This window comes from Sciurus vulgaris (assembly GCF_902686455.1).
Source record: "Sciurus vulgaris genome assembly, chromosome: 15".
NCBI lineage: Eukaryota > Metazoa > Chordata > Mammalia > Rodentia > Sciuridae > Sciurus > Sciurus vulgaris.
The window spans coordinates 89,537,940-89,550,337 of NC_136476.1; the positions used below are offsets into that span (position 1 = coordinate 89,537,940).

Here is a 12,398-nt window from a genome sequence, read left to right on the forward strand (position 1 = left end):
GGGGTCCCTGGGGAGGACGGGGCATCACCTGGAGAGGCCGCCAGCCCAGCAGTTTCCAACCAGGCGAAGGGGACCCTGATGTCCTGCTGCCGACAGGCCTCTAACCTGTAAGCAAATTGGTGGAGAAGCCCTGGAGCCCCCTGGAGGAGTCCCTGTCCCTCCACCTGTGAGCACACTGGTGGAGAAGCCCTGGAGCCCCCCTGGAGGAGTCCCTGTCCTTCCACCTGTGAGCACACTGGTGGAGAAGCCCTGGAGCCCCCTGGAGGAGTCCCTGTCCCTCCACCTGTGAGCACACTGGTGGAGAAACCCTGGAGCACCCCCCGGAGGAATCCCTGTCCTTCCGTCCCACAGGGCTCATGGTCAGGCACCTGTAGGACCGTACTCTGAGGAACATCCCTGCTAGCCACCTACCACCCTGTGTGCTGACCATTTGCACAAAGGGTTCCTGGGGGCGAGGCTGTTGCTGTGGGCCATCCGGCCCCAGCCCCACTTAATCAGGGAGTAGGTGGGGCATGTGCTGCATGGCAGCCCCCCTGCTGCCCTCCAACTGTGCCTTGGGTCCATTCATTGGGCACCATCTTTGTTTGAGAAAGGGGGTTGGACTGAGGGATGTCACACAGCTGGGCGTGCAGTCTCAGCAGTGAGAGGGCGGTGTGCTGGCCGACCCTCTCCCCGCCTCAGAGCCCCACCCTGGTGGTCCCGCACCTCTGCTCCCCCAGCCACCAGTTCTTCGTGTCCTGAGGCTCCCCTACAGGGCTCCTGGCCACATCCAGCCCCAATCCTGCTTCCTCTTGACTTGTGCTGCTTTCAGCCACCTGGAAGATGCACGTTGCAGAAATGACAGGTCTGAGTGTGGTCTCTGCTGGAGCACTGGCCACGCACGTCCCTGGGTTGTAGATGGAGCCCTCATGCCTCCAGGGACCACTGTGGAGCCAAGGCCATTCCCCCGAAGAGGACTGTGGAGATCCCCGCTCACCAGACACCCTCCTCCCACCACAGAAAAGATGTTTGCTGCCCAGGGGTTGAGTCTTGGAGCGAGGCCCAGAGTAGGCAGATCTCAGGTCGCTGGCCCCACCAGAAGAGCCTCAGAGGCCCCCTCCCACAGACCTCATGTGATGGACCCCTGGCCACATCACATGCCACTCACTCTGGCTTCCTGGGGACTGCAAGAGCCCTCTCTGCCCTGGGACTGCTGGCTCTGTCCCGCCAACTTCCACCAAGGGCTGTGTGTCTGAGCTGGGGGACTTTCTTCTGTGAAGGTGATCCTTGGCTTGGTCTGAGAGTCTCCTGGGGGACAAAGGTACTGTCAGCCCCAGCAGGCACAGACAGCGAGGCAGAGGGAATGACTTCCAGGAATTCTGAAGCTACATGAAAAAAATCTGAATATTCTAAATGGACACAAGACTTCTGTGTTGTATCTGATTAGCATGAGGACATAAAAACACATGGTTATCTGCTAAAATTACCCTGTTGGATAGTTAGTGCAGAGGTCCCCAAAAAATGCTCATAGAAAATATATTTTAAATTTAGAGATCTCATTCCCCACTGTGGGGGAATCTCCTGCAGGCAGCTGGGAAACCCTATTCCTTTCCTGTTCTCTCCTACCCATCCTGAGCTGAGGAACACCCACTCTGCCAGCCCGGACACGGGTGGGGAGTGCAGAAGGCCAGGCAGGGGTGGGCTTCCATAGCAGAGCTAGAAGACCAGCCAGGTGGGGACAGAATAGACACACAGAGCCTCTGAGTTAATCATCATCTCCCCAGACCCGAGTTCTTCCTGGGCCTCAGCAGGGTGTTAGGACCATGATACCTGAAGCCACTGCCCTAAGGGAACCAGAGCTATGTGCCTGAAGCTCTTGTCCCTGGCCCTTGGTGAAGACCAAGGCAATGGGGATCACGCAGGGAGGACCCTGGCTTCCGGTCAACCATGACCAGGTGCCAGTCAGGGAGACCCTGCAAACTGTATTCTGACCAGAGAGCAGTAGAGGCTGTGTCAACAGCCCCAAGGCAAGTCCCAGGTCACCTATCACAAGCTCCAGATCACAGGCCAGTCACCAGTCCCTGAACCTCGGTCTCCTCCTCTGCAGGGCGGGTATGACGAGCACGATCACCTCAGGAGGCAACAAGGCCCCTGAGTGGGGTGTGGGCAACTTGGCTGCCCAAGAAGCTGACAGCTAGTACACGTGGCTGTGGGGGCAGCAGGCAGGGATGCCATGGAGGAAGGCTTTAGGCGAACACATTCGGGCAGCTGTAGAAGCCTGGATGCAGCCAGCCTGGGCCTGACGCTGGCAGAGGGGGCAAGCCATGGGAATGCACACTGGGTGCCCACCACCACCTCCGGCCTCCCCGAGGGCCACAGTTCTCCAAGGCAACCTGGTGTCCAGCTGGTCTAAGCTCTTCCCATCCCACCTGATCTGTGTTGAGGTTTTTGTCTCTTGAGCTCCAGATGCAGGGAGCCCTCCCTTGGTCCAGCAGACTTGCCAGGAAAATTGTGTCCTTCCTGCTCCTGAGGGTGGACGTTGAAAGGGCTTCTGAGCAATGCTGTATGCCAGCAATGGGCAGCTCTGGGGCTCTACCCTGGGCACCAAGACAGTCGGGCCATGCTGCCTCTAGCACTCCACCTGGGCACCCTCACCAAAACCGAGAGCAAATCTCCTGCTCTGGACCACGTAAGAGTTCAGGAAGCTAAGAATGTGAGACCTGCAAAACCCCATGTCAGGCAATGGAGAAGCTTCCGGTGATGCTGATTTCCAGACACTTAAATATGGTTCCAGATAAGCCAGGTTGTGACAAGACAATCAGAGCCAGTTATGACTTTTAATACCACAGAAGAACCACTCCCTCAGGACACAGTCAGTCAGTCTTCTAGCTGTGAAAGGCTCTGAGACCAGGCCCCTTCCTCTTCTGCTTCCTCAGGGGCCTCCCTGTGCTTGCCTGGCTCCTGGGCACCAGCCTTGGACAGGATCTGCTGGATGCAGGGAGGCTGCTGGCAGGCTGCACAGCGGGGAGGCCCACAGGCTCTATCTAGGGAGCTTACCTGTGGGTGGCTCCTTTGCCTCTGGTGGCCTGAGTCGAGCTGTGGGGGTGCTCCCCTCTGCCTCCATGACCTGCATCTACAAGACAGGACCAAAGATGCCAAGGACACAGGTGCCACCTGCAGACAGGCTGCCAGAGACTGGGGAAACCAGGAGGCCCGTCAGCACCACAGGGGCAAGGGCATGCAGGTAACCAGCACCCCAACCAAGATCAGGATATAGACTGGCAGCAAGGGGGACCCCAAGCAGGCAGGGCTGGGGAGATGGGAGAAGAGGGCTTCCTGGGGGTTCATACAGGAAGGACTGGGCCCAGCAGCTGTCCGATGCTCAGAGAACTCGAGAGCAGAAGGTTCAGCAGGGGGACACGAGGCTGCTCACCAGGCTCTGAAGACACAGTCTTGAGAGTCACAGACCTCGACTGGCCTGCAGGAAGCCCCGGACCTGGAGATGAGGCAGAGCCAGCTGCTGGGGAAAGCTCGGCATGGCCACCTGCCTACTTCTCCCTCTGTGGAACCCAGAGATCTGGGCATCAGCTGTCACCTCCAGGGAAGCCATGGCTGCTCCTAAAGGCTTTTGCCCCGAACCTTCGTCTCCCTCCAATCACAAAGCTGACCTGTACCCTGCCCTCTCTCTAAGCCTCTTCTGTTCCTTCTGCCCGTAGTTGCCAGTGTCCCGGAAGTACCAGCTCCACCCACAGCCCTCCAGACTGTGTGCCAGGGTACCTGAGGTTCCAAGACATTGCCCAGAGGCCACACTGGGCCTGAGGAGTCCAGTGAGCTGGGCCCTGAGTCCCTTTGCAACTCACCACCCACACACACATGTTCATGTGCTCCCTGGGTTTTTCTAACTGTGTCACTGCTTTGAGACCAGCGCTCTAGCTGGAGGGACATGAGAAACTGGAAAGCCAGGGCCAGTCAGCAGGGTGGGGGCCCATGCCTGCCACTCGGGGGGAGGGGAGAGACCATCCCTTTCACAGGCCTTGCCTAAGGCAGAAAGGGTCCTCAGAGGCCACCCACAGAAGGTGGAACTGTGTCCCAAAAGATGTGTCCAAGTCTTACCCTGCAGAATTTGGGAGTGGGAAGTTATTTGAAAATAGGATCTTTGCAGATACAATTAAGGATCCCTAGATGAGATCATCCTGGAGTTAGGATGGGCCTTAATCCAATGACTGATATCCTTAAAAGAGACAGGAAAGAGGGGAGGATAGCCACTGGGGAGGAACAAAAGATCCCGGAGAAGAGACAGACAGCGAGAGGTCATGTGAAGATAGAGGCTGAGGCTGGCGTGATGGAGCTATGAACCCATAAATATCTAGCGCCACCAGGAGCTGGAGAGGCAGGAAGTACCCTCCCCTGGAGCTTCCGGAAGCAACACAGATTTCAGACCTCTGGCCTCCAGAGAATACGCCTGTCGTTCAAGCCACCCAGCTTGTGGAAATGTCATGGCAGCTTCCCTGATCCCATTCCATTATTGTCCAGAGCAGGAGGCTGAGGCCAGGAAGGGGAAGGACGTCATAGGTACAGATGGGGGACAGGCTGGGTGACCATGCCAGCTGCCCTCAGGACTGGTGCATTAGGAGAGGTGGGAGCAGCTGCCACCCTCTTCCTGGACTTTTCCTGGAGGAACCAACAGCAAACAAGCCAACCCCATGCCCCGCTGTGTTGCTGCCTGGAGGTTCAGCTCTGAGCAGGAAAGGGGGCTCCCGCCAGGCTTGGTCCTCTCTCTACCCTCACCTGAGCTGGACACTGCTGCTGCTCTGGGCTGGTCAGTGTGCTCAGCACTGCCTGGCAAGTCTCAGGCCTGCACTGGGGCCAGCCTAGTACTCTGAGGAGCTGCCCCTGTCAGAAGCCCTCTGCAAGCAGGAGAGCGTGCTTGGGCACCCCTCTGTTGGCACCCCACGCTGTACCTTGAAGTATAGCATGGGGTGGCTTTCCGCGGGCAAGCCCAAGATGCACTCTGCTGGCCGCACGCCCAGCCTGGTGGGCAAAATGTAGGTTTGTCTGACCCCAAGATAATTCAGCTCCAAGCTGTGTGAGCCTAATGAGCCTGTGACCATCTGTCCTCAGCTGGCCACTGCTGCTGCCATGCCCAGCTACCTTGGTCCACATGGTTGCCACTCTCCACCAGTGGGCTTCTGGCCTCAGGCATCTCCTCTCCCCACGATGACCTCCGAGGCCGCAAGTGATCATCCGCATGGGAAGCTGTCTCAGGGGGTGCCTCCTCCAGTGGCACAGAGCGGGGGCTGAAAGGCAATGCAGGCCAGAGGTGACTGCCCACCCCCGGCTGCTCCCACCCAGCACACCCACCCACACCACAGCACCTTCTTGTCTCAGAAACAACCTCCTGCCACACCCAGGTGAGCTATGGCCAGCGGCTATGTGGAAGACAGGGTCCTGGTCCCCCCTATCCAGAGGCTTCCCAAGCATGGCCTCTTGCCTCAGATGGGGCTTCTGCGGGGGGGTATGGTGCTGGGATGTGGTTGGGAAGATGTCTGTCTTCCTCCCCAGCACAGGCCCTGCCAAGCTTTCTACATGGAAACCAACCCCGGGGCCCTGGGTCAACACCCATGTGTGCATGGTGGGCTCTGCCCAGACCCTGGGATGCACAGAGTACATCCACGCCTGCTGCCAGGCACCAGTGTCCTGCCTGCCTGGGTCACACTGCCAGGGTTGCAAGAAGCTGCCCCCAGCCCAGCCTCCAGGCAGCAGGAGAGGTCTCCCAAATCCCTCTGGATGAAGGACAAGGAGGCAGATCTGTTCTGGAGCACCGCGCTGCTCTCTCATGGGTGCCTGGCAATGCATCTGCTGCCCTTGTCCCCACAGGAGGCTGTGCAGCTCACTGCCCCCACCCTGGGTGGTCCTGGGAGTCTCCCTCCCAGAGTCACATTTGGGCAGGGGGTGTGGCTGGGACCGTGGTTTGTGGAGGGTAGTCCTCAGCCAGACACTCGTTGCTGGCTGCCCTGGGAGGAGGGGCAGCACCTGCGGGGCCCTTCAGCCCCTGCACCAGTCCACCTGACCCTCAGGGCAGCCATGGAAACAGGCCCTTCCAGAGGCTTTATCACCTCCCCTCAAGCCCTTCCCAGCAGCCAGCCTCTCAGGACAGGCCCTGTAAACCCTGTTTCCTGGTCCTTGTCCCTCTCACACCCCAGGGACACAGTGTCACAGACGCTTGTTCAGGAATGCGTCCAGCCCCAGCACCCAGAGTCAGGACAAATGAACCACGTGTGCCTGTTTCTCCTTGCACCACCACCTCCAGCAAACATCAGGAGCCAGCTGCTCCAGGGACGGCCTCCTTACCCGAGCCTGCCTTCCCCACTTTCTAACTTTCAAACAGTGACTGGTGGAATGAGGAAAGCCCAGAAGGACAGGCTCAACCTGGTCTCAGGGTCCAGAGCCACGTGGGCACTGGCAGCCCTCCAAACCCCCAAGTGCCAAGCAGTGGAGTCATCCTGGGTGCACTTTCAGATTCCTGGGACTTGTGATTGGCAGCACTGGGAGCATTCTTCAACCCATGCTGAACACTGTCCTAGAAGGAAGCCCCTGGGGTTGATGGCAGGAGACGGTGAGCAATGGCTTCCTAGGCTGAGGGAGGTCCCACAGGCTGGAAAAGAGCTGCTGGGCTGTGGCCAAGTGGGTCCCTGAAAGGCTGCTCCTGTGAGTAGACCCCTCCTGCGTGGGGGTCTCCCTCAGTGTCTACCCCGCTCACAAGGTTGCTGCCTGGAAGATGGGTTTTGACATTAGAGTCCTGGGCTGCTGGCCCTGGGGGTGGAAGTGCAGAGTAGAGGGCCTCCCAGACTCCAGGGCCATTTTAAGCTGGGAGGGAGGAGCTTTCCCAGAATGGAGAAGCCAAGAAAAAAGGCGCAGCACGTGCTGCTCCCATGGCCAGCCTTAGGTCAGGAAGCACTGGTCATCAGACCCCACCACGACTTGGCATGGGCAGAAACCCTTGTCCCCTTCTGCTGCAAACCAAGTGGCCATATGGCCACACTCAGTGCCCAGCCACCACTGGCCACAGAGCACAGCAGCCCGGAGAGGGTGTCCAGAGGCACGGGCTGCCGCACAGGTGCTACCTACTGCCCCCAGTCAGGCTGTCCACCTTTCCTGTTCCTCCACACCCTCTGGCAGCCCTGGGAGACTCCCCATGATCCACACTGGCCAGACAGAGCCAGGAAAGTGCAGCTGCTGTTTGCTCCACCCCTGCAGCCAAGGCAGCTCTGGGCCAGCCAGCAGGAACAAGGTCTCTCAGAGCCCACCACATCTCCCCACCCTCCCAGGTGGGGCTGAGTGAGGTAGATCCATGGCAGCAAGCAAACACAAGGCCTTTAATAGTAAGTGCCAGGGCCAGGGCCTCCCGTGACCAACTCACTGTGAGACTTTCAAGCATTCAGGGCTACTCTGGGGACACTGGCTGGTGGGGCTGTGAGGCCTGTGGGCTGTCAGGTCTCCCTCCGGTTGTTGGCTGGGCTCAGAACCCTCCTTTCCAACGGTCTTGACTTCAGGGCTGGAATTCTAGGAAAGAGCACAGTGAGCCTCAGGTGGCCACCCCTCTTCTCCTGGGGAAAGCAGGAGGAAGGCACATGTGGCAGTGGCCACAGTGGGGCAGCCCAAGCACCATGGATCCCTGCTGACAGGTGCAGAAAGGAGGCTCAGATGTGTCCTTGCCCAAGGGTGGCCAGAGGCACTTCCAGTGAGCCCCAGAATCAGGCTGCCCAGGATTCCTTTTCCTGCAGGCTGGCCTGGGGCAGGTGCTTCAGAAAGCCTGATTCATTCAGTTCTTGTCCCCACCCTTAAGATCACAGTCACCCCAACTTGGAGGGATGCTCAGGTGGGGAGAGCACACAGCTCAACTGGGAACAGCCCCCACCCTCTTGTGCACTGCCTCCTCTGTACTGTCAGCTGGCAGGGAAGGGAAGCAGGAGACCTCCCCACCAGGACACAGTGGCTGCCAGGCCCAGGGGCCAGCCTCCCTGAGGAGCCCCAGGACACATTCTCCTTCCTTGGCCAGAGGTACGCTTCTGGGCCTGCTCCAGCCCTCTGCCTCTGCTAAGGAAAGCCCTGGGCACCTCCACCTCAGTCCAGCCTCCTTTCTGATGGCTCCCTGCCTCAGCCAGGGCCTTTCTCCATGCCCCTGGCCTGGCGTGCCTGCTGAGACCACTGGAAGTCTCCCCCCTCGGGCAGGGCCAGCCAGGGCACCTCTGCCAGGGACCTTCAGGGTTGGGGCACACCTAGCAGGTCCCTCGCACCCTCACCCCGGGAGTCCCTTTCTACTGAGGTGACAAAGCATTTTTACAAGAGACTTACACACTCACACAAAGCAGCCAGGGGACAGCAGCCTGCAGGCCAGATGAGAGCACCCACCTGTGGCAGCTGGCTCTGTGACTGTAGCTCCTGCTGCAGGCAGGTGGCAGAGCTCTGTGCTGTGAGGACGGCCTTCTGATGCTGCCAGAGCTGCTTCCCATCTTGGTGCTTGGACAGGTGGAAGTCCCTCAGGTGCTGACCGTCCCTCTGCACCAGCCAAAGAGGACAAGTCAGACATGCTGTCTAGCCCCTGGCAGCTCCCACCTCACCCGCCTTGCTGCCCTGCTCAGGAGGGAAGCAGGGTGCTCAACCCATCCTCTCCCTGGGTTCTGTCCCAATATTTGACTTTCCCAAGCCCCAGAAAAGAGACACTCCTGTTCAGACGGGAAACCGAGGCCTCGAGATGCAGCCACTTCCCCAAGGTCACAGCCAGAAGAGGCTGAGGCTGGCCTGGAACCAGCACTACAGGCCTGCTCCACTCAGCCTTGCTGCCCCTCAGACATGAACTCTCTAGGGCACCACGGGATGGCGAGGCTCAGGGTTCTCCAGCTGTGGTGCCAGGTGGTCCTGTCCCCAGCCAGGAGGGCGCAGGACGCCCCATGTGCACCTGTCCAGGCCATACCTGCTCTTCCTCAAGCCTGCTGCGGGCTTGCTGCTGCCTCTCCGACAGGGTTTCCTGTGCTGCCTTGGGCCCCTTGCTCAAAGCCAGACACCTGGGGAGGAGGAAGACTCACTGTGGAAGTGGACATGGAAAGCCACAGACAAGGCCAGCCCAGCGTAGCCAGGTGCACTGGGAATGCCCTCCTGCAGACCAGACGCTGGGAGAAGTGGCTATGCAAGGCAGGCGAGAGGGTCTGGGGTGGTCCAGGCAGTCCTCTTCCAACCCCTTCACGACTGCTTTGGGTCTAAGAGACAGTGGCCAGCCTCTGGCTGCACCTCCCACCCTTGGGACCCAACACAGGCCAGCACTGCTCCAGAGAGGGAGGCAGGCCTCCACTGGTGGCAATATCAAGAGTCTCCTGACCGCATCCTTGCTTACGAGGCTGTACCACCTCCAAGGATGCTCCTGAGGAAGACGTCTCTCAGGACGTTCACCAGTAATGAGAAGGGGACCCAGCAGGAAAGCCCCGCAGCAGGGCGCCGGCCAAGGGCGAGACAGCTCTCTCTCGGCTGGCGCCCCTGCTCGCTGAAGCAGTCCCATGGTGATCTGACATCTTAAATGAAAAACTCAGCTCAGGAATCAGCACGCGCAGCCTAAGTCCACTGCTCCCATGGCCACGTGTTTCCCTCAGCAACATCAGACAAGGTACACTTGAGAACGGCCCAGGCGGTCTCAGAGGTGGGCTGCGGGTGGCGTTCGATTCCCATTTGTTTTGGGGTACTTTACTTTTACTTTTATCTAAAACGTGCATTTCACTAACGCGGGCTGGGCCAGGGGCGGGGCGGGACGGGCCCGGAGAGGCGGGGATCACGATAAGGGCGGTGCCACCGGGAAGGCGGGGCCAGCCAGAGGGCGGGGCCGCCGGGTGGGGCCCAGAGGAGGGTGGATCCCGGGCGGGGCTTCGGGCCAGGGCCAGGTGCGCGCGCTCACCCCGACTCGTGCTCCAGGCCAGCCAGCTCGGCGCGCGCCCTCTCTTCCAGGGCCACCTCGCGTAGGCGCAGCAACTCAGCCAGGTGCTGTGCGCGCAGCTCCTCCTCCCGCAGGTTCTGCTCCAGCAGCCGGACGGTGAAGAGGCTGAAGGATCTGGAAGCTACGGGTTGGGCACCTGGGGGCCTCTCCGCTTTCCGCTGGGGCGGGGAAGATCGACGTGCCCGCGTCACCCGCGAGTATCTAGGCCACGGCCTCGCCTGGTGGGAGTGGCGCCTATCCCTGGGGAAGAGGCCCCTGCCTCCAGGAAGCCCTCCCAGACTGGCCGCGGACTGGCTGCCCTGCTCATCCCCCTGCCATGTCCCTCTCCCCTGCGAGGACCCCTCCCCACTGTGAGCTGCTGAGGGAAGGTGATGTACCCTCATGGCCTTGCGCCTGGGCCAGGAGGTGCAGGTGCATTTACGTTCTAGAGTGTTCCTGAAAGGGCGGTCACCTGCCCTGCAGTGTGCAAGCTGGGAGGGGCAGGCCTTTGGAGAAGCACCCTGTTGCAAGGCCTGTCCCCACCTGTCACCCAGGGCAGGAGGAACTGGCTGGGGAGACTGTCAGCTGGAAGGGTGGTTGATGGCAGAGTGAACCAACCAGCAGGGCCCATTGTAGACCCCCAGCGCACTGATGCCCACTGCTAGTGCCCCCCACCCCCCACTCTCCCTGTACCTGGTGGGTGGGGCTGTCCGGTGGGCAGATCCTAGTCCAGGGCAGCTGGGAGTGGGCTGGGTCAGTCTTCCCCAGCTTGGGCTTCTCCAGCTCTGAGAGAGAAAGCAGGCAGTGGCCGGGTCAGTGCCCTGCCCGGGGCCTCCTCCAGGAGGGCCTCCAGAGGTAGGCAGTTGGTACCCCACCCACCTGCCCTGGCTGCTTCAGCAGCACCTCACAGGGCCTCGCAGAAGGGATCTCTGGCTGGCTTTCTCCTGATGTGAAGTTCTGGGGTTTGACCCCTCAATTGAGGGAAAGATCAGACCAAAAGTTGATGAGCAACCCAGCCACCTCACTTCCACAGAAGGGGACCCTGAGGCCAGGGGAGTAACTCCCAGGCCCAGCCCCAGCAGAGCCCCAATTCCTGGCTTAAGGAGCTTTCTGGCTGCTGACCTCTGTGGGCCACCCTGCTGTACTGGGAGTGGCAGAGAAAGGACCTATACTTTAAAAAGATCAGTAGGAACGTTTTCTTCCCACCAAGAGTACATGGGATTGAGTTTTGGATTTACCATTCCATCTGAAACAACTAAAAAATAACATACATGCACACATATATGAAAGGACAGCTTTCCACGCACTGAATGTCCAACAGCGGAGCACGTGATCACTGATAGGAAACAGGTGGCAAGACCTGGAGTTTCCAGGCTGCAGGGAGGGAACGCCCCCCCCCCCCCCAGACCCCTGAGGAAAGGGGTGGAGCTGAGTCAGGGAAGACCAGTGTCTGTAGTTGGTGGGATAAACTGCCAGGGGAGAGCCACATGGAGAACCTCACAGATCATCTATGCAGTATCTCCCTTGAGTATTTAGTAGACAACCCGTCAACTAATACACATAAATAAGCAACCAGGCTGAGGTGTAGCTCAGGGGTAGAGCGCTTACCTAGCATGCACAAGGCCCTGAATTTGATCCCCAGCACCAAAAATAAAATAAAAATAAAAGAAGCAGCAGAAACCAGAGGCCAATGCATTCAGAAGAACCAGGAGGCTGGGACCAGCCAGGTGAGGAGCTGGTGACAGAACCTTCTGACCTTGGTTGCAGGAATAACTAGCCCCAGGCTGAGCACGGATCTGGATCTGCCTCATCAATTATGAACACAAGGCCTGAAAGGCTCAGACTAATTCCAGGTAGCTGCATTCCAGAACACGGCTTGTGAAAGATGAGGAATATGGAATACCGAGCCCCCACAAGGGAGCATGCACTACGTCCAGCAGCACGTCCAGCAGTAGGCATTGCAGCAGGAGCCGTCCCTCAGGGGAGAATGACAGGCCGGAACCCACCCAGGCTTGACAGCATTGGGACTGGCAGAGAATAGACATGTTCCACATGTCTAAAATGATACGAGGGATCAAGGGGGACATAAAAAAGAAAAAGTCTAAAGGGAGCTTTTAGAGCCCAAAAAGATAGCTATGGTGAAGCACACGGTGGAATTCCCAGCAGATGGACACCAGGGGCACAGGCCACAGCTCCACGCCACCAACACTGGGCCATCAGAACTCCAGCAGGAGCGAAGTGGAGGGAGCAAGAAAAGCAGTAGGAGCTGCAAGTTCACGTGGGTCCGAGAGTCTCAACAAACACCCAGCACAAGAAACGCGAAGGAGAACTACACCAAAGTAGGTCGTCACCAGAGTGCGCCAAACCACAACAGCCCTAGCAGCAGCTGAGAGAGCAGGCAGTCACCTTCAGAGGAGCAAAAGTGCCACGGGTCATGGGCCCCACCCTGCCCCCGGTG

The 12,398-nt window shown here is 59.3% G+C and overlaps 1 protein-coding gene across 12 annotated transcripts in view; it reads right to left on the reverse strand.

The window, feature by feature from the left end:
• CCDC187 (coiled-coil domain containing 187) overlaps nt 1–12,398 on the reverse strand; it is a 50,410-nt gene that overhangs the window by 5,648 nt on the left and 32,364 nt on the right. For 9 of the 12 annotated variants that reach the window (XM_079112499.1, XM_079112507.1, XM_079112498.1 and 6 more), the window contains 12 exons: nt 10,634–10,725; nt 9,923–10,119; nt 8,954–9,044; nt 8,392–8,538; nt 7,400–7,542; nt 5,131–5,276; nt 3,330–3,475; nt 3,037–3,174; nt 2,409–2,505; nt 1,148–1,287; nt 706–815; nt 29–105 (listed from right to left, as the gene is read on the reverse strand). In XM_079112499.1, coding sequence (XP_078968625.1) covers nt 29–105; nt 706–815; nt 1,148–1,287; nt 2,409–2,505; nt 3,037–3,174; nt 3,330–3,475; nt 5,131–5,276; nt 7,400–7,542; nt 8,392–8,538; nt 8,954–9,044; nt 9,923–10,119; nt 10,634–10,725 — 1,524 coding nt within the window. The remainder of the gene's footprint in view (nt 1–28; nt 106–705; nt 816–1,147; nt 1,288–2,408; nt 2,506–3,036; nt 3,175–3,329; nt 3,476–5,130; nt 5,277–7,399; nt 7,543–8,391; nt 8,539–8,953; nt 9,045–9,922; nt 10,120–10,633; nt 10,726–12,398) is intronic. The other 3 variants (XM_079112504.1, XM_079112501.1, XM_079112506.1) reach the window with 3 other exon arrangements.